At 47.9% G+C, this 22,802-nt stretch overlaps 4 protein-coding genes across 5 annotated transcripts; 1 reads left to right on the top strand and 3 right to left on the bottom strand.

The window, feature by feature from the left end:
- The first annotated feature begins 779 nt into the window (after positions 1-779).
- On the top strand, positions 780-7,343 carry aadat (aminoadipate aminotransferase). Its single transcript, XM_057854153.1, has 12 exons — positions 780-4,638; positions 4,986-5,154; positions 5,229-5,361; positions 5,420-5,494; positions 5,557-5,751; positions 5,965-6,113; positions 6,199-6,295; positions 6,370-6,431; positions 6,501-6,565; positions 6,648-6,754; positions 6,827-6,928; positions 6,996-7,343. The coding sequence occupies exons 1-12, from the start codon at positions 4,536-4,538 to the stop codon at positions 7,035-7,037; spliced, it is 1,299 nt and encodes a 432-aa protein (XP_057710136.1). The 5' UTR covers positions 780-4,535; the 3' UTR covers positions 7,038-7,343.
- Positions 973-4,002, bottom strand: ino80b (INO80 complex subunit B). Its single transcript, XM_057854154.1, has 5 exons — positions 3,707-4,002; positions 2,091-2,265; positions 1,891-2,021; positions 1,657-1,823; positions 973-1,596 (listed from the first exon to the last, which is right to left on the bottom strand). The coding sequence occupies exons 1-5, from the start codon at positions 3,744-3,746 to the stop codon at positions 1,132-1,134; spliced, it is 978 nt and encodes a 325-aa protein (XP_057710137.1). The 5' UTR covers positions 3,747-4,002; the 3' UTR covers positions 973-1,131.
- A 165-nt stretch (positions 7,344-7,508) lies between the features above and the next one.
- On the bottom strand, positions 7,509-11,234 carry htra3b (HtrA serine peptidase 3b). 2 transcript variants are annotated; one of them, XM_057854151.1, is made up of 10 exons: positions 10,552-11,229; positions 9,523-9,640; positions 9,323-9,455; positions 9,175-9,264; positions 8,789-8,983; positions 8,685-8,717; positions 8,391-8,620; positions 8,224-8,322; positions 7,973-8,147; positions 7,509-7,861 (listed from the first exon to the last, which is right to left on the bottom strand). In XM_057854151.1, the coding sequence occupies exons 1-9, from the start codon at positions 10,970-10,972 to the stop codon at positions 7,979-7,981; spliced, it is 1,488 nt and encodes a 495-aa protein (XP_057710134.1). In that variant the 5' UTR covers positions 10,973-11,229; the 3' UTR covers positions 7,509-7,861; positions 7,973-7,978. The 2 variants fall into 2 exon arrangements, with proteins under 2 accessions (XP_057710134.1, XP_057710135.1); XM_057854152.1 differs by lacking the exon at positions 7,509-7,861 and having other exon boundaries at positions 7,982-8,147; positions 8,391-8,553; positions 10,552-11,234.
- Positions 11,235-11,715: 481 nt separating this feature from the next.
- LOC130928681 (mucin-3B-like) lies at positions 11,716-20,810 on the bottom strand. Its single transcript, XM_057855398.1, has 13 exons — positions 20,768-20,810; positions 16,179-17,336; positions 15,989-16,104; positions 15,851-15,915; positions 15,723-15,774; positions 15,581-15,636; positions 15,267-15,388; positions 15,045-15,104; positions 14,796-14,970; positions 14,532-14,693; positions 12,629-12,726; positions 12,412-12,560; positions 11,716-12,338 (listed from the first exon to the last, which is right to left on the bottom strand). Exons 1-13 carry the CDS (start codon positions 20,808-20,810, stop codon positions 12,294-12,296), a joined length of 2,301 nt encoding a protein of 766 aa, XP_057711381.1. The 3' UTR covers positions 11,716-12,293.
- Between the last annotated feature and the right edge of the window lie 1,992 nt (positions 20,811-22,802).

The following is a 22,802-nucleotide window of genomic DNA, read 5'->3' as shown; positions in this document are numbered from 1 at the left end:
GAGGCATGCAAGACTGCTTTCTTTGATGTTCCTTATGACTTCATCAATAAATTGTATGAATCCTTGCCGAAGTCCATGGAAGTCATACAAAATATCAAATTTGGATCTCACAGCACCACTACTTAATTCGCTTATGTTACTGTATGTAACATATTTTTGTATTTGAAGTACATTTTTTGTTCAATTTTCACACTACTTTCTGTAGGCGACAAAACTTTTGTCTTGCCAAAATTTGACCTTTACGTCTTCATTAAATGATAAATCTTTTTTCAGTGAAACAAATATATTTTTGTACATTCAACATCATTTGGGAGGGTCTTAGCTATCATATGAGCCATTTCGGAAACCAATTGAATAATTAAAAGTCAGGTTATTAGCAACTGTCTACAAAATGGATAAGCGACAAGACTTTTGTCAGGGACTGTAGTAGAAGTTAACCGTTTTTTGTATCATCTCGGCAAAGAGGCCTCAGGGTTTGGGTACAGTCAAAGAGCACGGAGTCCTGTTCCACTACAGACCAGAAAATTTGGCAGACCAGAAGAAACCAGCCCCCACTCTGACATACTGGGTCGTAGGGTACATCATCTTCCGTCGTCGCTCTACTGTCAAGTCCATAACGTTGACTTTTGGCTTTTCTGCTTCTCAGGCGATTGTTGCTGGAGCCCGTTCCTCAGGAGTTCTACGTGTGTTTCCACGAGTCTGTACCGGAGGTTCCTGTGGAGATGGCGTTCAGACTCTCCTTCGGCTTGGCTGTTTGACGCAATGACTGCTGGGGCTTCTTAAGAGAGGCAAATCTCATCACCTTTTTCTAGCACCTTAACAGCAGTCTACTTTTGGGAAGGATTTCTTAGCAAAAACGAGAATCAGGTGAAGCCCACGGACGCAGTGAATTATTTGGTTCCATTTTAATGTGTGACTGTATCATGGTGACCAAGACGGGTACAGCAAAAGGAGCTGGACAATGAATTCAAGCATGAATTTGTGTTTTTAAAACTATTTATTCACCATTTTCTATATTAATGAAGTAAATCATTGTGAAATTTTACAACAAATGGGTTCTCAAAATTGCAGTTTTTCAGCGATCACAGACTAGCGTGGAATGCCTCTCCTACGTGTCGCAATGTTAGCGTTTCAGGCGGCGCCCTGGACTAACTGCATGTTCCTCTCGTAGCACTGCAGGCTGCACAGAGGGACACCCGTTTTTGAGCAGCTATATTTCTTCAGGTTGAAGCAACCGCTCACCCCGCAGGTCACTGCGACCGCGGGCGGAGGCGGGGGTGGCGCTGCTTCAGGGGCGGGGACGCCCGCAGGGAAGGAAATGGTCACGCCTCGGGCCGAGTCGCTGTAGCGCACGATCGGACACTGGCTCTGCTTGGACTTCTTCTCTCGCATGCTTTTGATCTTGGCCTTGCTGGTCTTGGTGAGCCTCTCGATGGTCTGGTTCTTGTTGTCCTCCGCCTTCTTGGCCGCCTGCAAGCGTCGCTTCCGAGCGCGCTCTTCCCGCTTCTGCATCATCTCGGCCGTCATCTCCTTCTCCTTGTAGCCCATGGGCAGTTCCAGGAGGGGTTGGATCTGCTGCTTGTGGAGGAGGGCTTTCTAAAGAGCAGAGAATTTCTAAGCAAAAACGCAGATCCCAAGCGACTTACTCGAACTCACCTGTCGGGCGGTGAGCAGGGACTCATCCACTTCTTTCTTGAGCTCGCCGTTGTCGTCCAGCTCGCCCTTCTCCAGAGCGTCCAGCCACCTCTCCTCCTCGTCCACGGGCACCCCCAACATTGAATCCATGTCGGGGAGAGGAGATGTGGCCATGTTGCTGTCTTCATCTGACAAACAAACAAACCAACCCTTGTTCAGTTGCAATTCCGGTAAAGGTTACGCAGGCGTCCTCACCAAGCCAGGCCCGGTACTGCTCGAGAGGCACAGAAGGCTTGTCGTCTTCATCGTCATCATCGTCGTCCTCCACGATCATCAGCGGTGAAGGAGGACAAGCCACTCCAGGGTGCACGGTGAAGGTGGGAACACTGGAGAGTGATAGCAGTTGAGAGTGATTTGCGAGTGAGTACCGATTGTGGCTCGCTCCGACGCATCACCTCTTTGTCCCCAGCGTCTGTCCTCCTAGCTTAATCTTAAGTCGCAGCTGCGGAGGAGGACGGGGGGCCATGACAGGCTCCGGGGCCTCGGAGAGGCCATGGTGCTTCTTCTTATGCCTCTTGTGCTTTTTATGCTTGTGCTTGTGAACACCATGCGGCCCCGCGCTGCCTTCACCTGCAGTTGAAATTAGGAGTGGGAACCTCTCGGTACCTCACGATACGATACGATTTGCGATACAAAGCTCACGATAACTGATCTGACGATACAACGATTATCAGTACATTGGTCATATTCTACAAACAACTAATTAACAGGAAACAAGCTTCTAGTGTGAATTGGAATTAGTTTATCACTAGTAGACGTCCAATCCATTTGAACTGGGAGGGTGGCAGCGAATCATTCGCTGCCATCCCTCCCAGTTCAAACAGATTGAACGTCTATGGCTGTCAGTGGCAGTCAATGCCACGCAATTAGGTAAATTTTGAGCCATTTAAGGTCTCACTGGAACAGCTCCAATGCAGATTCTTGACAAGGTGATGATGCTGGAACTTTTGTTTAGTGCCGTTCCAGTGAGATCTACAAAGATGATTGCCTGAAGAAGACATCAAAATTCCCTCAGTCCTGGATCATATGGCTGCATGTCAGGAAAAGACACTGGGGAGATGGCTGTGGTTAAATCTTCAATAAATGCACAAGTTTAAATTGAAATTTTAGACAGCTTTCTTATCCCTTCAATTGAAAATATTTTTGTCATTTTCCAAGATGACAATGCATCATGCCACAGAGCTAAAACTGTTAAAGCACTCCTTGGAGAAAGACTCATCCAGTCAATGTCATGGCCTGCAAATAGCCCAGATCCCAACTCTATTGATCACGTGTGGTGGAAATTGAAAAAAATGATCCACAGCAAGGCTCCAACCTGCATGGATGATCTGGCAACTGCAAGTTTTGATTATTTCTTTGTTTGTTTCTCATGATTCCATATTTTTTTCCTCAGAATGGAGTTTGTCCATAAATATTTAACTGCACTAGCACTATAAAATCAACATTCACTGACCACCACAATGGTTTTTTTTTTCATTTCTTTTAGTGTTTCTGAATGCTAAAGAGTTGCACTTTTGAACTAATTCATTATTTTTTCAAGCTTTTTATCTGAGTTTGTTCTACATGATAAAATGTCAGTGCTCGTCCAAGACTGGTGATTGCATACTTTTTGCTAGGGGTTGTATAATGGTGGAAGATTTTGATAGCAACTTGTTGGTTCCTTTTTATTTTATTTTTTTTTTTTTTTTAAACATTGACACCTTTTTAAAACGATATCTCGATTCTTGGCAGTAGCATACTGATAACCCTTTTGGGATACAAAGTATCACGATATATCAGCATTTCGATATTTTGTCACACCCCTAATTGAAAAAAACGATGTATACAAAACAACCATTTTTTCATAACAGTTTGAAATTAAGGCTCGAGAACATTATGAAAGCAATCTGGAATCTACCATTTTGACACGCTCCACACTGCTTTGGCAATTGGTGCATTTAAATTGTACACACATACCTAAATGGTGTCATTCAAAATACACAATATTTGCATCAACGATTTGAATACTTACTAAGAAATCTGTACTGGACCACGTCTTTCCTTTTCCCCATTGAAATTAGCACGAGCTTGCAGCTCTACATGGCAGCAAACAGGCTAAAGTCAACTAATTTAGGCTTTTCTTGGTAATTGTTATTTTATCAACCACAAAACGATGTGTTTTGCAGCATCAATATCGGAACTTATCGGCAAAAAAAACGATAACTAGTTCGAGAACGATATCAGTTGGTCCAAGCTAATGCTAACAACATAAGATAAGGATTTACGGTTCTTTATTATTTTTCCTGGTCATTTCCGTCACTCGTTTGACACTGACTGCCCTCTACTGGCAGCAGAGCGTAAAGCAACGCCCGAATTTGGATTACATGATAAGACGATAGAGGAGCGTGTGTTGCTTTAAAAATGTATTGTTTTAACATTGACTACATCGTAAGTTTGGCATAATGACACCTAAAATACTGAAATTAAGGAAACGTAAGTAATGTTGTAAAGGCTTTTATTTTGTAAAAACTAATTGGTAATCATTGCCCTCCCAGTAAAAAATAACTTGGACGTCTGTCGCCGTCAATGGCAGTGGAAGATGATATTCAATGCCAGCCATTCGTCTCTTTTTTTTTTTAACATGATAAAGAGACAAATGTGAACAATTATCAATATAAACCAAAAATAAAACACACAAATATGTCAGAGGGTAGTGTGACAGGTTAGTGACGTCATAAGCACGCGTCAATGTTGACTTTCCCTTCACTGGGCGTGTGTCATTAGGATTCAAATTGGCTTTTTAAGTTGTAAACTTGTGTTTATATAAATAAAATAATTAGAACCACGTCACTGGACTGTCTATGAGTGTTGTGAGGGGAAGTCTGCCCACAAGAAACATGAATTACGCTCGGTTCCTCACCGCTGTTAGTGCTGCAAGGAAACCTTCGCCAATCAGAATGCTAAGTGAGTGTCCTGTAGAAGTCACGTTTAGTGTATTTGTTCGACAGGCATTTTCCATGTAAAATCAAGCACATAGTGCCCCTACACTAAGGAGACGTCGTGTGAAGTTAACATGGAGGATTTAGAAAATATTCCAAACTGGAAATTTATCATTTCACATGTTTAATGTCCACTAAAACTGTTAAATTACTTCAATACTACTATCCTTCACATTAATTGCCAATAAAAGTATCCACCTTTGGAAATTTAATTAATAACATTTCGAAAAAGTTATGTTCTTTACATACATGTACAATATACTTGTATTTGTCCTGGTCTGATCATGTTTTCGCCATGCTTTGCGTCTCAAGCTGAGCTGCAACAGCGCTCGCCCCCATCGCTGATTTCACTGGCAGGTGGGGCACCCAACCCCGACACCTTCCCCTTCGAGTCAGCTGTCATCAAGGTCAAGAACGGTCCGGCGGTCACCTTCAGCCAAGCAACTATGAAAAGGGCCCTCCAGTACTCCGCCTCCAACGGGTGAGAGTCCAAGCGTGAGACCCCAACTTATTTTGTTTGTTGAGTTTTTATTTTTGCCTGTATCCTCGATGCAGAATCCCTGAGTTGCTGACATGGATGAAAAACCTGCAGAAGGACCTCCACAACCCACCGACAGCTGCATACTCACCTGAGAAAGGACAGATGGACATGTGCGTGACCACCGGGAGCCAGGAGGGACTCTGCAAAGTACGACCGCTTCTTTTTCACTTCCAGGCAACTTTGTAGCATTTTTGTGTTCTGGCAGGTTTTTGAGATGCTGGTCAACCCTGGAGATGACGTCCTCCTGGACTCTCCGACCTACCCCGGAACACTGGCGGCGGTGAGACCGCATCCGTCTCTTGTGAAACACTTCCAAGCTTAATCTTTTTCTCTGCAACCCAGCTCCAGCCGTTAGGTTGCAACATTGTCAACGTCCCCAGCGATCAGCACGGCATGATACCGGCGGCCCTCAAGGAGGTCTTGTCCCGTTGGGACCCGTCAGACAGCCGGCGGCCCAAAGTCCTCTACACGATTCCCAACGGGGGGAACCCTACAGGAGCTTCCATGACTGCGCAGAGGAAGAAGGAAGTCTATGAGGTGTTGTTTTTCTCTTCTTACCTGACTGCTGTCACATGGGTGGTCAAGTGGTCCCCAAGTCTACGTCACACACTTCCTTTCAAGGATTATTCCTCGTAGAAATACCTAAAACACTTGAACAAACAAACTAATCAGAGTGGCCAAACGGGCGCAAGAGACCCCGGGCTGGGGAGACCTAACAGTATGGCGTTCGAATGTCATGTTTGGGTACAGCTCGCGAGAATTTACGACATGCTCATCATCGAGGACGACCCCTACTACTTCCTGCAGTTTGACAAACCTTGGGCACCCACCTTTCTCTCCATGGATGTAGACGGACGCATCATCAGAACAGACTCCTTCTCCAAGATCCTGTCCTCGGGGTAATCATAATAATAATAGTAATCCCTCACTGTTAGCCGTTAGCCCAACTTTGGGTTTCGAATGGATGTTTCTTACCCGTTGCAGCTTAAGGATCGGATTTGTGACGGGACCCAAACCGCTGGTGGAGAGGGTGGTGCTGCACATTCAAGCGTCCACCATGCACACCAGCACCTTCACACAGGTTAGCATTATAAAAACAGGGATGCTAATTTATTGCTACTTGCTAATGTTAAGAGTAATACTATGCATTTGCAGCTTATGGTGTCACAAGTGTTGCACAGCTGGGGCCAGGAGGGCTTTCTTCAACAAATAGACAGGTATGGAGTCCCTTTTTTTGGTGTAGGCCAATACGTGAACTCGTAAAGATTTTAGTCCTTTTGACACAGAGTGATAGAGTTCTACAGAAAACAGCGGGATGCCATGGTTAGTTCTGCTCACAAGTGGCTCACAGGTACACCCTTGTCGTCCTGGTACAGTCATCTGAATTTAATGCTGGAACAGGATGAGGTTTTGTTTTTTGGGAACACCATCAGGTTTGGCTAAGTGGCACGCCCCTTCGGCGGGGATGTTCCTGTGGCTGGAGCTCACGGGCATCCGTGACACCCGGCAGCTCATTGTGGAGAAGGCCTTGGAGAAAGAGGTCTGAAACGTCCCGCTCGGTTTTGCAGCAACTCGGCCGGACCCTTTTGTGTTTGTGTCGCATCCTCAAAAGGTGCTGCTGGTTCCAGGAGATGTTTTCTTGATCAACAGCGACGAGCCGTGTCCTTATGTCAGGGCGGCGTTTTCGTTGGCCACCCCCGAACAGATTGATGAAGTACGCCCACATGTGCTAAAACACGCTGAGTGCAGAAGACTGAATCTCTTCCGTTGTCTCCTAACAGGCTTTCCGACGCCTTGCCAATCTCATCAGAGAAGCTGCGTGACTTGGACTGAACAGTTTTGGGAAAATAATCAGGATTTCGTCAATATTTTTAAATTGATACCTAAAATGACTTTATTTTTTGACAAACACAAGCAATAAATTAATCAGAAATACATGCATTGGTTTCTTTTTTCATAGGATAGGCTACTGCTGAGATAAAAGCTGATGAAAAATGAATGTTTGCTTTGTGACCTTTATGGAGAACCTTAGCGACCACACTGTAGCAAGGTACGTATTCCCTCCGAAAAACTGTGAATGGCTGCATTTTGTTAGCAGGAGCCCTTTTTCCGTCACTTCGGCGCACTGCCGGGTCAATGTGAGTTCACGCCGTCTGGAAAGGAAACGCTTTGTATATACACGCACGCAGCAAACGCTCGTTTTCAACACAACCGGTCCCGAAATAGAATGAAATCCAGCTGCTGCCAGATTTGAAGCTAACAAAAGGATGATGATGTAGGCTTTTAGCGTGACTCCTTGTGGATTGTTGTTTGGTCGAAAGAACAGCGAGATGAGAGTTGAGGAGCAAGGAATTTATTGACAATCTGGCTTCGTCTCTGCGTCGTTGCCGTGGCGAACCCAAATCTTACTTTAACTGAACAGTGTTGATCTTTTACATTTTACAGGATAGCATCTACCAGGTTAGCGTATAGCATCTACCAGGTTAGCATCTTGGCAAACGCGCACTGTTTGACTTGTAGTCAGAGCGTCTGTCTGTGTCTCTCGCTTCCTTTCTGCAGCTCATCCTGAAGATGTTTTCTCCTAATGCCATCTGGACTTGGAAGAAGTTCCTTAGTTTCCTCCCAGCTTGTCCTGTTCTTGAGGTCACTGAGAAAACAACACTGTATGTCAATCATCGAAGTCAATTGGTATGATGTTTGTAACATGGGTCTTTCCCAGTGAGTCCCGGAGATGTTCGTTGTGTAATTCACGGCTCACCATTGTCTATTGCATGATAACGTCCGGTTCAATGTTGAAAAGCAGGTCATCGTTGTCCCTCCTGACCTCCAGCAGGAGGGCCGTCTCTTCCTGAAGCGCCCTCTGCAGCTGAGCCGTGTTCACTACAGGGCGACCGTTCAGCTTGACGATTATGTCTCCGTCTCTGATGCCACCCCTGGAAGTGCAAAAAAGAAGGCTGACCTTCAGCCCTGTTGTCCGTCACGCTGTTCGTTTAATCGTTCAAATCTTACTTCTGTGCCGGGGAGTGGGGAACCACTTCGTGGACATAGATGCCACCACCGGGGACGTCAGGGAAGTCAGCCCTCTGCTGTCGTAATTCCTCAACGAGCCTATGGAATAAAGAGTGAGGCTGCGTGGAGTTTCTTTCAGTCAATGAATGCCAAGTGGCCGAACTTACGCCGGTGTGATGGTGAGCATCCTGATTCCGATGAATCGCTTTTTGACCGGTCTGACATCTGAAGAGGAGGGACGTGGAGAGGGACGAGGGTTGGCAGGCACGTTCGACGTCTCACTTTTGCTGTGCTTGTCCAGGGAGTCGTTGAGGAAGCGAATGATTCTGTCTGAAGGGATAGCGAAGGAAATTCCCGCGGCGACTTTCAGGGTATTGATACCGATCACCTCGCCGTCCTCAAGACAAGATACGCTCAACTCCCGAGATGTTCAGAAGAAAAGAAGCCGGAGAAAGCCTTACCAAGTTGACCAGAGGTCCTCCTGAATTGCCGAACTGTGAAGGACAAGACAAAAATGAAACTTGAGGGCTTCTCTTAGGGCGCTCCAACGCAGGCAGACTCTCACATTGATGATGGCGTCTGTCTGGACGTAGTCCATGTCCGAGTCCCTGAGGCCCAGCTCCTTGCCGTCCCTCTGGGCTGTACTGACAATTCCAGTGGTGACTGTGTTCTGGAGGGCGAAGGGGCTGCCGATAGCCACCACAAACTCTCCGGGCCTTAAATCGGCACTGTGACCCAGAAGCAGGACCGGGAGTTCGCTCTGGGATGGAAAATGAGGACGTCAAACTTTCAGAACTTTCAGTTTACATTGAGTCTGAACCCTAAACCACCAGAGGACTAAACTCGCCAAATCTGAGTCATTATGTGTAACTAGCCACCGCTGACCGGAAACATGAACCTCAACTGGGGGGAGGTACTGAAGTGACACGAAATCGCTAAATTCCCACAAACCTGAGGATTAATTTTGATGGTCGCGATGTCCAACTTCTTGTCAATGTCTCTGATAGTGGCTTCATAAACGTCACCGTTATGCATCTGGACCTTCAAGGAGAGATAAAGGTGTCAATACTTTGACTTTGTGTTTATTGGGAGGGATTACCTTCAGGTGCTGCCGAGCTGATATGGGCGAATTGCTCGAGACCACGTGAGCATTGGTCACAATCAGCCCGTCCTGAGACATCACGAAGCCTGAACCGCTTGACAGAGGGATGTTGCGGCCAAACAGGGGATGCCTAGGTCAGCGCGAACACCTGTCAGTAAGCCAATTGGTGCATTCAAACAACAGCTAGTATTGTGTACCTGAGGAACAGTTCTATATGGACTACGGCCGGGGCGATCTTCTCCACCACATCAGCAATGAAGTTGAACTTGTATCGCGGACTGGAGGCATGGGTTGTGCTGAAGGCACTGAGACTACCTGGGGTACAATACATGCAAAAACATGTGTTGCATTGAATGCTGATGAATTCAACACACTTCAACTCAACTGCTACCACCATCAACACAATCCCCAATTGGCCTCTTTTCCTTCGAAAGCATAAACGCACGCACACCCAGATAGCGAGGAAGGAAACTGGAAATCTTTCCAGCCCAAAATTGTGGCTGACTCGCCTTACATTTCCCTTTAATCACTATCCTTATATTTCGTCTGGCGCGCACACACACACACAATGTTTCTTTGGTGGGTCGCATATGTAAAGGGTGTGGTGGACTAAAAATATAGGAGTCAAACCGTGCTAAATTATCCATCTTTGTGGTGTGCATTCTCAGAATCGGGAAGCAAATTGTATGCAAAATTCAGGACTCCAGAAACCATGCCTAGTTAATGCAGCATAAGTAAATTATTTTGTGAGGACTTTGATGATTCCTAATAAGTCTGCAACAGGGACGACATTATCCTAGTTTGGTGATGGTTCTTGGGCCTCCCTAAATGCTCAGTTTCTTTCGTATTGTTTTGAATGAGTCAGGGAGCAGGAGAAAGGCTGCACGTCATTATGGAATGTGCTGAAATAAATGTGTCAGGCAGCTGTTGCAGCGCTCCTTGAAAAAAGCACAGCCACTCTGGAATGCTTACCATTCACCAGGAAGGTAAAGCGACAGGCAAAACCACTTGGCACATTTTCCAAAAAGTATTTCAAATGCATTACATGAGCACACGTACAGAAACTGTCAAGTCCTACTGTCTGGCAGAAGCTCCAGTTAAATCGTCTGCCATTGACGGCACTAGACGTCCAATCCATTTGAAGTGAGAGGCTTGCTCCCACTTCAAATGGACTGGATGTCTACCAGTGATAAATTCATTGAACATTATTTTGAAGCCCTCCCAACCTGCTCCAACGTGACAGGCTCCGGCTAAAGCCTGGCTGACTGTCTGGAGTCCCTGCAGCCGTGCCTTCCTGCTGGCGGCCCTCAGCTGGCACACATTGGCGTACGTCTTCCCATTGCTGCCGCAAACCTCCTGGCTCTGCTTGCACCGACAGAAAGTCCTCAAAGGTGACAACAGCCGTAGTCCACCATCCGGGCGTCGACACTCCAGACCGTCCCCACAAGGCGAGTCGTCCCGGTCCCCGCACGGCTCCCCTTCGCCTGCGGCGCACACCAAGCAGCAGTTGCAACGGTCCGGCACGTAGCCGCCGGGACAGCTGGGGCTCGGGCAGGCGCTCACATCACACCTGGACGGGCACTCTGCGCACCGGGACTCCTTCAGGCAAACCAGCGCCAAAGCCCATAGCAGCGCCAACACCTGCATTTCGCCTCAGCTTAAAAACAGTAAGTTGCCGGCGATGCTTGTGGTGGCGGCGGTGCGGTTTCTGGTGCCAAACGCATCCTCCAGCGGCCTCTGGATCTGTTTGGGAATCGGCTTTGTCCCGTCTCTGCAGCGGAAAACTTCCATCCCACGGTTCGGGAGGAGGAGGAAGAAGAGAAAGAGGAGGAGGCTGCCCCGGAGGAGGTCCTGTTTTCAATTCTCCACTTTCACATACTGTGACTGTGCGCTCCTTCATCCTGCGTGAAAAAGCAGGCAAAAGGACTGCACCTAGCACGTGTATCTATCTGTATAAACTCCCATCAAGCAACACCTGAATTGATTCGCAGCCTGTATTTATCTTTTGTTGGTTAGGGGTAGGTTTTCATAAATTAAACTAGATAAATGTAGCCTGTAGTCGAGTCAGTCAGTCCAAAATCAACAAGCGCAAAGCCAAAGTGAGTGTGAGGTCAAATCGGTGCTGGTCACCGTATTTGGAAAGGCCAGAGGTGCGCAATCAGAAACGTTACAATCCTTGCTACACTGAACTACATAAAACGACACCCTACGCAGGACATTCTCCCAGAAGCTTTGCGGTGTTATCCTTGGCAGCCAGGATAGAGAGCACACTAAGAATGACCTCACTTTGCTAGTGTTGCTTTTGCTGTACGTGTTGCTTCATGGTATGCACTGGCCCTGCCCAGCCAACACTAAGGAAACACAAAATGAGTGTAAAAACAATTGCTTTATTAAAACTGAGACATTGTGGCACACGATGCTATAAACAAACATTCTTTTTTCCTAGCCTGCTAGGCTATACATTTAAATTATTTAGCTTTTTTCCCTGCGGAATGCGGCTGCTTTGCTGAAAAAGTGGACAAAATGAGCTTTTGTGATAAGAAAATAAGCAGAAGAATGAGCCGCTTTTGTGACCCGCTAACATATGAACACTGGTTTAATCATACAAAGCAGCTGAAACAACATTTAAATTGTAAAATAATTATGTTTTGGCTATTTACACATACAACTTTGGATATCACTTGAGTCACGGGGATCTATTGTTTTATAGCCCTCATCTCTGTACATCCAAAAGACCTGTTGCACTTTGGCCCATTTATCAAACACTCACTCATTACACACCCACATTTGATAACTACTAACACGCATACTGTGCAAATACAGACATATAATCCGTAACTTCGCCATTTTGTGGGGCTGAGTTAAAATCTTCATTACTGCCACCTGATGGCAGTTTCAGTGCAGTTCAATCCGGTTGTCAGACTCTTTCCCGTGAAAAAACAGCTTGTTTTTGGAACGGCGGTGGCGCTCAGACATTACTCGTTGACCTGATCTGTGGCCTCTGGATTCTTATCTGTGAGGGGATGAAAGAAGAAGCATGTCTTACAAGCAATTGCGGGAGTGGTCGGACATTTTGTCTGACTGACCTCTTGAAAAGGAGGGCGGTTTAGCGAGGCGTCCCTGCTAAATTCTGTTCCGTCTATTGTGAACACGCTCACTGCTGAATTGGACTGTCTGGAGTCGGCACGCTGGCGTGGTGGTGGCGTGTCGTAGCAGAACGATGGGTTTGTGTGTCCTGAAACAAGCGACCTCATTGGCCCTATGGTACTGATTTCCAATCACAATTCGAAAAGACTAGTTTACCAGTATCGAATGGTCCTGTCGAGGGTATGTCGGATCGCGACCACTCAAATTCGTCGTTGAACCACTTGTCCACCACTTTCTTTTTCATGTCTTTTTTCCTGAAACGAAAGAATGCAATTTATGGAGAAATTACGTGGTTGACTTGGTCACTTCCGATTAATTCAAAAGGCTAAGTGCCAGGGAAATTCAACTTTGAACTCCAAGACAAGTGTCAACTCGATAGCTCGATGAGAAATGAATCAGACCCCAACCATGGATTGCTTTGCTGTGAAGCCTTTATGAACAAGAGCTCTCGGGTACAGACGCGGAGCCACGCACAAAGCGTCCTCACCGCATGTGGACAAAAGAGAAATGCAGGGCATGCCTCTATTTATGGGTTGACATCATAGAAACAAAACCGAAACTTACTATATCATATCCTGGTCAAAACATCTCAAGTTACAAAAAAACATCTCTCGTAGGGGAAAAACACCTCAAGTTATGACCTTGAACACCGACTCTGGCTAGAACGTTGATGAACTCAGTCTGATAAGCCACAGTCGGCCATTGTATTCATTCAGGGCATATTGGAAAACACAGGAACATAACAGTCCATATTTGGGCATATTGTTATACAGTCTACAATAGCCAAGGCTATGGGAAGGCACACTCAAACAGGTTAATATAACAATGATGCTCTATGCTACAATGTTCTCATGCAAGCATAACAAAAGCATACAAAATATGATGTATAATGGTTGTGTTTTAAGCATGAATAAAATTCTCTCACGCTAAGATCTCGATTTTCCAGTCAATCTACGTTCCTACCCTCACCTATGGTCACGAGCTGTGAGTCGTGACCGAAAGAACAAGATCCCGGATATGAGTGGCTGAAATGAGTTTCCCCTGGAGGGTGTCCAGGCTCTCCCTTAGAGGGTGAGAAGTTCAGTCATTTGGGAAGGACTCAGGGTCGAGCTGCTACTCCTCCGGATTGAGAGGAGTCAGCTGAGGTGGCTAGAGTATCTTGTTCAGATGCCTCCCAGACGCTTTCCTGAAGAGGTGTTCCAGGCATGTCCCACCAGATGGCGGGGACAACCCTGGACACGCTGAAGAGACTGTGTCTCTCAGCAAGCCTAGGAACGCCATGGGATCCCACCAGAAGAGCTGGTTGAAGTGGCTGGGGAGAGGGAAGTCTTGGACCCTGTTAAAGCTGCTACTGCTGCGACCAGACCCCGGAGCAAGCGGAAATGATGGATGCATAAACATTTGGCTGCAGGCCAATGACTTAATTTTGGGTTACTTAATTGTTAAGTTTAGGCTACTTACGGGTCACTTCCTGTATGTTTTAGAGCAGCGGTCTCAAACCGACTCCACAAAGGGCCGCAGTGGGTCCTGGTTTTTGTTCCAACAGATCCAGCACAAACAGTTCAACCAATGAGGTTTCTACTAACATAAGCAGCACCTGATTGCAATCAACTGATTACACTTGTAAGAAACCAGATTGGTGAAAAGGTATTTGTCTCGTTTGGTTGGAATGAAATCCAGTACCCCCTGCGGCCCTTTGAGGACCGGTTTGAGACCACTGTTTTAGAGTATTATGAGGGCACTTCTGTACATTTTGGTTAATTTTCAAGTGTATCCAGGTCACGTCCTCTTCATTTTTCCCTTGCTCTTGATTTTTGGGCATTTCTGGATCACTGCTGATTTGGGTCAGTTCCGATGTTCTTTGAAGCACTTATTCCCTTGGAAATTAATGGGGCCATTTAATTTTTTTGTTTTGTTTTTTGTTTTTGGTCACATTTTAGCAGATTTGCTTTTTTTTGCCAAAAACTGGCAAATAATGTTTGCGCAGCTTAATTTTGTGAATGTTCTGATTTGTGAACGATGTGAAATGTGGTTGATTTTGGTTCAATGGCAACCTTACCTCATTTGCGCTTTCTTGTTGATAATCACGTACGCGGTCAAGCTTGCCACCGTGGCTAGGAGACAAGCCAGCGTGAGGACCAAACTGATGTAGAAGGCCGTTTGCTGGATGGGCAGCGAACAGTCTTTGCCCAAGTACCAAGTGGAGTCCAAATGCTGGCATCTGAAAACACGCATGAAGCACAATTTAGAAACCAAAAGGACCGATGCGCCAGCGTCTACTATCCGTCAATGATCACGAAAGAAAACCACTTGAAGGACTTACTCGCAAACGGCGCCGACGTCCCTGTAAACGTTGCAACTGCCATTGTTTTGGCATATGAGCTTGTCGCCGTCATATAGACGGCTGCATCGATTCACGCACACCAGGACGCTATTGTTGTAGACAGCCTTGTAGTGCCTAGCCAGGTCGGGATCCTTTATTTGCGACGCACAAAGTGCTGGAGGGGGACAACACGCAAAGAATAAATGGTTGCGGAGCTGACCACTTGCCGTTCACTGAAAATGTACTTACTTTCCAGACTCACGTTCGTCTGAACCACAGATGGTTCCTCTGTCACGTTGTAGGGAAAATCTGAAAAGTGAAATATTTCAATTACTCAGCTAGTAAGTCCGTTTGACATCTTGAGCAGAAATCTGGAAGACTTGGGAAACAACATTGATGAGGGTCCAATTGCCAGACCTTTTTCTATCATCAAGACTAGCAATGACCACATTTTCTGGAGATCCTTCTCACCTGTGTTGGAGTCAACAACTGTTGCCAAAGCCTTGTGAACAACAATGTAATCATACACATATTCTAATCCTGTGTTGTTGTTGTTGGGAATCAACAAAACCACATCGTGGCTGACTTTGACGCTGAAACACAAAGAGATGAAATCATTTCAACACGATTGGATGCCTGTCCTCATGTCCTGGATTTCAGTGATGCATGATAAAGCAATGCTCATCAAGTTATATGAAGCGATTGCAATACAGGAAGTTCAAAAGGGCGAACGTCATGTATTGTCCATAATTCGTATGTGTGCGGTTTTCCCATATCCTTATTACCCTTGTTGTCTTGGCGTGACTCGATGGAAAGCCGTGGCATCAGATTGTAATCTCAACTGCAATAAACATCAATCCAAATTATTATTCTTATCAATCAAGTCTGATCTGATATCAAAGCTAAACGATGGTAGGTTGGCATTACCTTCTCATCTTCAGGAAGCGAACGTTTCACCAAACCTTGCGAAACCGCTCGGCTGAGAGAAACAAAGACAGGAGTTGAATCCTTGGCCTGACAGCTGGACGAAAACCATTTCATTTGAACGGCATTACCTAACGCTGGTTACGATCACTTCTTTAAAGTTTCTTACGTCTGTTTGTCTGTAAAAGGCATCAATCTGAAAGAGTAATAAGATAATTCATGCATGACATGAGCGATATAGAAGGGGATAATTTCATGACTAGTCTCACGTTTTTTACAAATTCAGCAACGAAGTGTATGTAAGCTTCCGAGCTGGTGTTGTCAAAATCTGGCTTGTATTCCTTGTCGATCACCACACCAACTTTCACCGGGAGCTCAATGTCATCTGTAGGACAGAGGCATTTAAGGATTAAAAATGTATGGTTGCTGACGGCTGCATGTCTGTGGGATAGAACATACCAAGATTTACACTTTCTTCTAGGAACTGACAATATATTCCATGAAACCCGCTGACACAATGACATCCAGTTGCAGTGAATGTTCCCCCGTTTTGGCAATGATACGGCTTGAGTGTTGTTGCTGCTGAGCTTGTTGGGTTGGTGGAGTTACCAGTCTCTGGTGTCGTTGTGTTTCCTGATACTGTGGTCTCACCAGGGTTTGTTGTTGGTGTACGACCTGGTTCAGTGGTCTTAGCAGCTTCTGTTGTTTGTGTACTTGCTGGGTTGGTGGTCTTGATAGATTCTGTTGTTGCTGTACTAGCTTGGCTGGTGGTCACGGTAGTTACTGTTGTTGCTGTACTAGGTGGGTTGGTTGTCTGGGAGTCTTCTGTTGTTTGTGTACTAGCTGGGTTGGTTGTTTTGGCAGTTTCTGTTGTACTAGCTGAGATTGTGGTTGGGGTAGCTTCTGTTGTCGCTGTACTAGCTGGGTTGGTGGTCGTGGTCGTTAGAGTACCTGAACTGCTAGTATGGGCAGGTTCTGTTGTTGCTGGATTAGCTGAGCTGGTGGTGTCAGGTTTTCCAGTACTTTGTGAGAAGGTGGTCTCTCCAGCCTCTGGTGTAGCTGTACTTGATGGGTTGGTTGTTTTTGGAACATCAGTGGTCACTAAAGCCTCAGTTCTTGCTGTTAAGGTTGTTTCGCCAGACTCTGGTGTTGCTGTACTGTGCAGATTGGTGGTTTTTGGAATGTCAGTGGTCTCTAAGGCCTCAGTGCTTGCTGGGAAGGTGGTCTTGCCAGCCTCTGGTGTTGCTGTACTTGCCAGATTGGTAGTTTCTGGAACGTCAGTGGTCTCTAAGGGCTCAGTGCTTGCTGGGACGGTGGTCTCACCAGACTCCGGTGTTAATGTACTTGGTAGGTTTGTGGTTTCTGGAACATCAGTGGTCTCTAAGGCCTCAGTGCTTGCTGGGAAGGTGGTCTCGCCAGATTCTGCTGTTGCTGTACTTGCCAGATTGGTAGTTTCTGGAACATCAGTGGTCTCTATGGCTTCAGTGCTTGCTGGGAAGGTGGTCTCTCCAGACTCTGGTGTCGCTGTACTTGGCAGATTGGTAGTTTCCGGAACTTCAGTGGTCTCTAAGGCCTCAGTGCTTGCTGGGAAGGTGGTCTCGCCGGACTCTGGTGTCGCTGTACTTGCCAGATTGGTGGTCTCTGGAACATCAGTGGTCTCTAAGGCCTCAGTGCTTGCTGGGAAGGTGGTCTCGCCGGACTCTGGTGTCGCTGTACTTGCCAGATTGGTGGTCTCTGGAACATCAGTGGTCTCTAAGGCCTCAGTGCTTGCTGGGAAGGTGGTCTCGCCAGACACAACTGTTGTTGTACTTGGCAGGTTGGTAGTTTCCGGAACTTCAGTGGATTCTAAGGCCTCAGTGCTTGCTGGGAAGGTGGTCTCGCCAGACTCTGGTGTCGCTGTACTTGCCAGATTGGTGGTCTCTGAAACATCAGTGGTCTCTAAGGCCTCAGTGCTTGCTGGGAAGGTGGTCTCGCCGGACTCTGGTGTCACTGTACTTGCCAGATTGGTAGTTTCCGGAATCTGAGTGGATTCTAAGGCCTCAGTGCTTGCTGGGAAGGTGGTCTCGCTGGACTCTGTTGTCGCTGTACTTGCCAGATTGGAAGTTTCCGGAATCTGAGTGGATTCTAAGGCCTCAGTGCTTGCTGGGAAGGTGGTCTCGCTGGACTCTGTTGTCGCTGTACTTGCCAGATTGGTGGTCTCTGGAACATCAGTGGTCTCTAAGGCCTCAGTGCTTGCTGGGAAGGTGGTCTCGCCGGACTCTATTGTTGCTGTACTTTCCAGATTAGTGGTCTCTGGAATATCAGTGGTCCCTAAGGCCTCAGTGCTTGCTGGGAAGGTGGTCTCGCCGGACTCTGGTGTCACTATACTTGCCGGATTGGTAGTTTCTGGAATCTCAGTGGATTCTATGGCTTCAGTGCTTGCTGGGAAGGTGGTCTCTCCAGACTCTGGTGTCGCTGTACTTGGCAGATTGGTAGTTTCCGTAACTTCAGTGGTCTCTAAGGCCTCAGTACTTGCTGGGAAGGTGGTCTCGCCAGATTCTGGTGTTGCTGTACTTGCCAGATTGGTAGTTTCTACAATATCAGTGGTCTCTAAGGCCTCAGTGCTTGCTGGGAAGGTGGTCTCGCTGGACTCTGGTGTCGCTGTACTTGCCAGATTGGTGGTCTCTGGAACATCAGTGGTCTCTAAGGCCTCAGTGCTTGCTGGGAAGGTGGTCTCGCCGGACTCTGGTGTCACTGTACTTGCCAGATTGGTAGTTTCCGGAATCTCACTGGATTCTAAGGCCTCAGTGCTTGCTGGGAAGGTGGTCTCGCCCGACTCTATTGTTGCTGTACTTGCCAGATTGGTGGTCTCTGAAATATCAGTGGTCCCTAAGGCCTCAGTGCTTGCTGGGAAGGTGGTCTCTCCAGACTCTGGTGTCGCTGTACTTGGCAGATTGGTAGTTTCCGGAACATCAGTGGTCTGGAAGGCCTCAGTGCTTGCTGGGAAGGTGGTCTCGCGAGATTCTGGTGTCGCTGTACTTGCCAGATTGGTAGTTTCTACAATATCAGTGGTCTCCAAGGCTTCAGTGCTTGCTGGGAAGGTGGTCTCGCTGGACTCTGGTGTCGCTGTACTTGCCAGATTGGTGGTCTCTGGAACATCAGTGGTCTCTAAGGCCTCAGTGCTTGCTGGGAAGGTGGTCTCGCCAGACACTACTGATGCTGTACTTGGCAGGTTGGTAGTTTCCGGAACTTCAGTGGATTCTAAGGCCTCAGTGCTTGCTGGGAAGGTGGTCTCGCCAGACTCTGGTGTCACTGTACTTGGCAGATTGGTAGTTTCCGGAACATCAGTGGTCTCGAAGGCCTCAGTGCTTGCTGGGAAGGTGGTCTCGCCAGATTCTGGTGTCGCTGTACTTGCCAGATTGGTAGTTTCTACAATATCAGTGGTCTCTAAGGCCTCAGTGCTTGCAGGGAAGGTGGTCTCGCTGGACTCTGGTGTCGCTGTACTTGCCAGATTGGTGGTCTCTGAAACATCAGTGGTCTCTAAGGCCTCAGTGCTTGCTGGGAAGGTGGTCTCGCCGGACTCTGGTGTCACTGTACTTGCCAGATTGGTAGTTTCCGGAATCTGAGTGGATTCTAAGGCCTCAGTGCTTGCTGGGAAGGTGGTCTCGCTGGACTCTGCTGTCGCTGTACTTGCCAGATTGGTGGTCTCTGGAATATCAGTGGTCCCTAAGGCCTCAGTGCTTGCTGGAAAGGTGGTCTCGCCGTACTCTGGGGTCGCTGTACTTGCCAGATTGGTAGTTTCCGGAATCTCAGTGGATTCTAAGGCCTCAGTGCTTGCTGGGAAGGTGGTCTCGCTGGACTCTGGTGTCGCTGTACTTGGCAGATTGGTAGTTTCCGGAACATCAGTGGTCTCGAAGGCCTCAGTGCTTGCTGGGAAGGTGGTCTCGCCAGACACTACTGTTGCTGTACTTGGCAGATTGGTAGTTTCTGGAACATCAGTGGTCTCTAAAGCCTCAGTGCTTGCTGGGAAGGTGGTCTCGCTGGACTCTGGTGTCGCTGTACTTGCCAGATTGGTGGTCTCTGGAACATCAGTGGTCTCTAAGGCCTCAGTGCTTGCTGGGAAGGTAGTCTCGCCGGACTCTGGTGTAACTGTACTTGCCAGATTGGTAGTTTCCGGAATCTCAGTGGATTCTAAGGCCTCAGTGCTTGCTGGGAAGGTGGTCTCGCTGGACTCTGGTGTCGCTGTACTTGCCAGATTGGTGGTCTCTGGAACATCAGTGGTCTCTAAGGCCTCAGTGCTTGCTGGGAAGGTGGTCTCGCCGGACTCTATTGTTGCTGTGCTTTCCAGATTGGTGGTCTCTGGAATATCAGTGGTCCCTAAGGCCTCAGTGCTTGCTGGTAAGGTGGTCTCTCCAGACTCTGGTGTCGCTGTACTTTGCAGATTGGTAGTTTCCGGAACATCAGTGGTCTCGAAGGCCTCAGTGCTTGCTGGGAAGGTGGTCTCGCCAGATTCTGGTGTCGCTGTACTTGCCAGATTGGTAGTTTCTACAATATCAGTGGTTTCTAAGGCCTCAGTGCTTGCTGGGAAGGTGGTCTCGCTGGACTCTGGTGTCGCTGTACTTGCCAGATTGGTGGTCTCTGGAACATCAGTGGTCTCTAAGGCCTCAGTACTTGCTGGGAAGGTGGTCTCGCCAGATTCTGGTGTCGCTGTACTTGCCAGATTGGTAGTTTCTACAATATCAGTGGTCTCTAAGGCCTCAGTGCTTGCTGGGAAGGTGGTCTCGCTGGACTCTGGTGTCGCTGTACTTGCCAGATTGGTGGTCTCTGGAACATCAGTGGTCTCTAAGGCCTCAGTGCTTGCTGGGAAGGTGGTCTCGCCGGACTCTGGTGTCACTGTACTTGCCAGATTGGTAGTTTCCGGAATCTCAGTGGATTCTAAGGCCTCAGTGCTTGCTGGGAAGGTGGTCTCGCCCGACTCTATTGTTACTGTACTTGCCAGATTGGTGGTCTTTGGAATATCAGTGGTCCCTAAGGCCTCAGTGCTTGCTGGGAAGGTGGTCTCTCCAGACTCTGATGTCGCTGTACTTGGCAGATTGGTAGTTTCCGGAACATCAGTGGTCTCGAAGGCCTCAGTGCTTGCTGGGAAGGTGGTCTCGCGAGATTCTGGTGTCGCTGTACTTGCCAGATTGGTAGTTTCTACAATATCAGTGGTCTCCAAGGCCTCAGTGCTTGCTGGGAAGGTGGTCTCGCTGGACTCTGGTGTCGCTGTACTTGCCAGATTGGTGGTCTCTGGAACATCAGTTGTCTCTAAGGCCTCAGTGCTTGCTTGGAAGGTGGTCTCGCCAGACACTACTGTTGCTGTACTTGGCAGGTTGGTAGTTTCCGGAACTTCAGTGGATTCTAAGGCCTCAGTGCTTGCTGGGAAGGTGGTCTCGCCAGACTCTGGTGTCACTGTACTTGGCAGATTGGTAGTTTCCGGAACATCAGTGGTCTCGAAGGCCGCAGTGCTTGCTGGGAAGGTGGTCTCGCCAGATTCTGGTGTCGCTGTACTTGCCAGATTGGTAGTTTCTACAATATCAGTGGTCTCTAAGGCCTCAGTGCTTGCAGGGAAGGTGGTCTCGCTGGACTCTGGTGTCGCTGTACTTGCCAGATTGGTGGTCTCTGAAACATCAGTGGTCTCTAAGGCCTCAGTGCTTGCTGGGAAGGTGGTCTCGCCGGACTCTGGTGTCACTGTACTTGCCAGATTGGTAGTTTCCGGAATCTCAGTGGATTCTAAGGCCTCAGTGCTTGCTGGGAAGGTGGTCTCGCTGGACTCTGGTGTCACTGTACTTGGCAGATTGGTAGTTTCTGGAACATCAGTGGTCTCTAAAGCCTCAGTGCTTGCTGGGAAGGTGGTCTCGCCAGATTCTGCTGTTGCTGTACTTGCCAGTTTGGTAGTTTCTGGAACATCAGTGGTCTCTAAGGCCTCAGTGCTTGCTGGGAAGGTGGTCTCGCCGGACTCTATTGTTGCTGTACTTGCCAGATTGGTGGTCTCTGGAACATCAGTGGTCTCTAAGGCCTCAGTGCTTGCTGGGAAGGTGGTCTCGCCGGACTCTGGTGTCGCTGTACTTGCCAGATTGGTGGTCTCTGGAACATCAGTGGTCTCTAAGCCCTCAGTGCTTGCTGGGAAGGTGGTCTCGCCAGACACAACTGTTGTTGTACTTGGCAGGTTGGTAGTTTCCGGAACTTCAGTGGATTCTAAGGCCTCAGTGCTTGCTGGGAAGGTGGTCTCGCCAGACTCTGGTGTCGCTGTACTTGCCAGATTGGTGGTCTCTGAAACATCAGTGGTCTCTAAGGCCTCAGTGCTTGCTGGGAAGGTGGTCTCGCCGGACTCTGGTGTCGCTGTACTTGCCAGATTGGTAGTTTCCGGAATCTGAGTGGATTCTAAGGCCTCAGTGCTTGCTGGGAAGGTGGTCTCGCTGGACTCTGTTGTCGCTGTACTTGCCAGATTGGTGGTCTCTGGAATATTAGTGGTCCCTAAGGCCTCAGTGCTTGCTGGGAAGGTGGTCTCGCCGGACTCTGGTGTCACTATACTTGCCGGATTGGTAGTTTCTGGAATCTCAGTGGATTCTATGGCTTCAGTGCTTGCTGGGAAGGTGGTCTCTCCAGACTCTGGTGTCGCTGTACTTGGCAGATTGGTAGTTTCCGGAACTTCAGTGGTCTCTAAGGCCTCAGTACTTGCTGGGAAGGTGGTCTCGCCAGATTCTGGTGTTGCTGTACTTGCCAGATTGGTAGTTTCTACAATATCAGTGGTCTCTAAGGCCTCAGTGCTTGCTGGGAAGGTGGTCTCGATGGACTCTGGTGTCGCTGTACTTGCCAGATTGGTGGTCTCTGGAACATCAGTGGTCTCTAAGGCCTCAGTGCTTGCTGGGAAGGTGGTCTCGCCGGACTCTGGTGTCACTGTACTTGCCAGATTGGTAGTTTCCGGAATCTCAGTGGATTCTAAGGCCTCAGTGCTTGCTGGGAAGGTGGTCTCGCCCGACTCTATTGTTGCTGTACTTGCCAGATTGGTGGTCTCTGAAATATCAGTGGTCCCTAAGGCCTCAGTGCTTGCTGGGAAGGTGG

Source organism: Corythoichthys intestinalis, chromosome 13 (genome assembly GCF_030265065.1).
Source record: "Corythoichthys intestinalis isolate RoL2023-P3 chromosome 13, ASM3026506v1, whole genome shotgun sequence".
NCBI classification, from domain to species: Eukaryota; Metazoa; Chordata; class Actinopteri; order Syngnathiformes; family Syngnathidae; genus Corythoichthys; species Corythoichthys intestinalis.
Note: the sequence above shows the minus strand (reverse complement) of the source record. Positions and strands in the feature narration are given on the sequence as shown.

Bases quoted from the DNA above. Each gene is read 5' to 3' on its own strand.
- htra3b (XM_057854151.1), bottom strand. From the start codon at position 10,972: ATGCAGGTGTTGGCGCTGCTATGGGCTTTGGCGCTGGTTTGCCTGAAG. The intron at 9,456-9,522 runs GTACACAATACT...GCGCTGACCTAG, and splicing joins CATATAGAACTGTTCCTCAG to GCATCCCCTGTTTGGCCGCA. The intron at 8,718-8,788 runs GTGAGAGTCTGC...TGTCCTTCACAG, and splicing joins AGACAGACGCCATCATCAAT to TTCGGCAATTCAGGAGGACC.
- LOC130928681 (XM_057855398.1), bottom strand. From the start codon at position 20,810: ATGTTCCGGAAACTACCAATCTGCCAAGTACAGCGACATCAGA. The intron at 16,105-16,178 runs GTATGTTCTATC...TCTGTCCTACAG, and splicing joins AGAAGAAAGTGTAAATCTTG to ATGACATTGAGCTCCCGGTG. The intron at 15,916-15,988 runs GTGAGACTAGTC...TTACTCTTTCAG, and splicing joins TTGCTGAATTTGTAAAAAAC to ATTGATGCCTTTTACAGACA.
- aadat (XM_057854153.1), top strand. From the start codon at position 4,536: ATGAGTGTTGTGAGGGGAAGTCTGCCCACAAGAAACATGAATTACGCT. The intron at 6,296-6,369 runs GTTAGCATTATA...ATGCATTTGCAG, and splicing joins ACACCAGCACCTTCACACAG to CTTATGGTGTCACAAGTGTT. The intron at 6,755-6,826 runs GTCTGAAACGTC...CATCCTCAAAAG, and splicing joins AGAAGGCCTTGGAGAAAGAG to GTGCTGCTGGTTCCAGGAGA.
- ino80b (XM_057854154.1), bottom strand. From the start codon at position 3,746: ATGGGGAAAAGGAAAGACGTGGTCCAGTACAGATTTCTTA. The intron at 2,266-3,706 runs GTAAGTATTCAA...TTTCAACTGCAG, and splicing joins GGTCCAGTACAGATTTCTTA to GTGAAGGCAGCGCGGGGCCG. The intron at 2,022-2,090 runs GTGATGCGTCGG...ATCACTCTCCAG, and splicing joins CAGACGCTGGGGACAAAGAG to TGTTCCCACCTTCACCGTGC.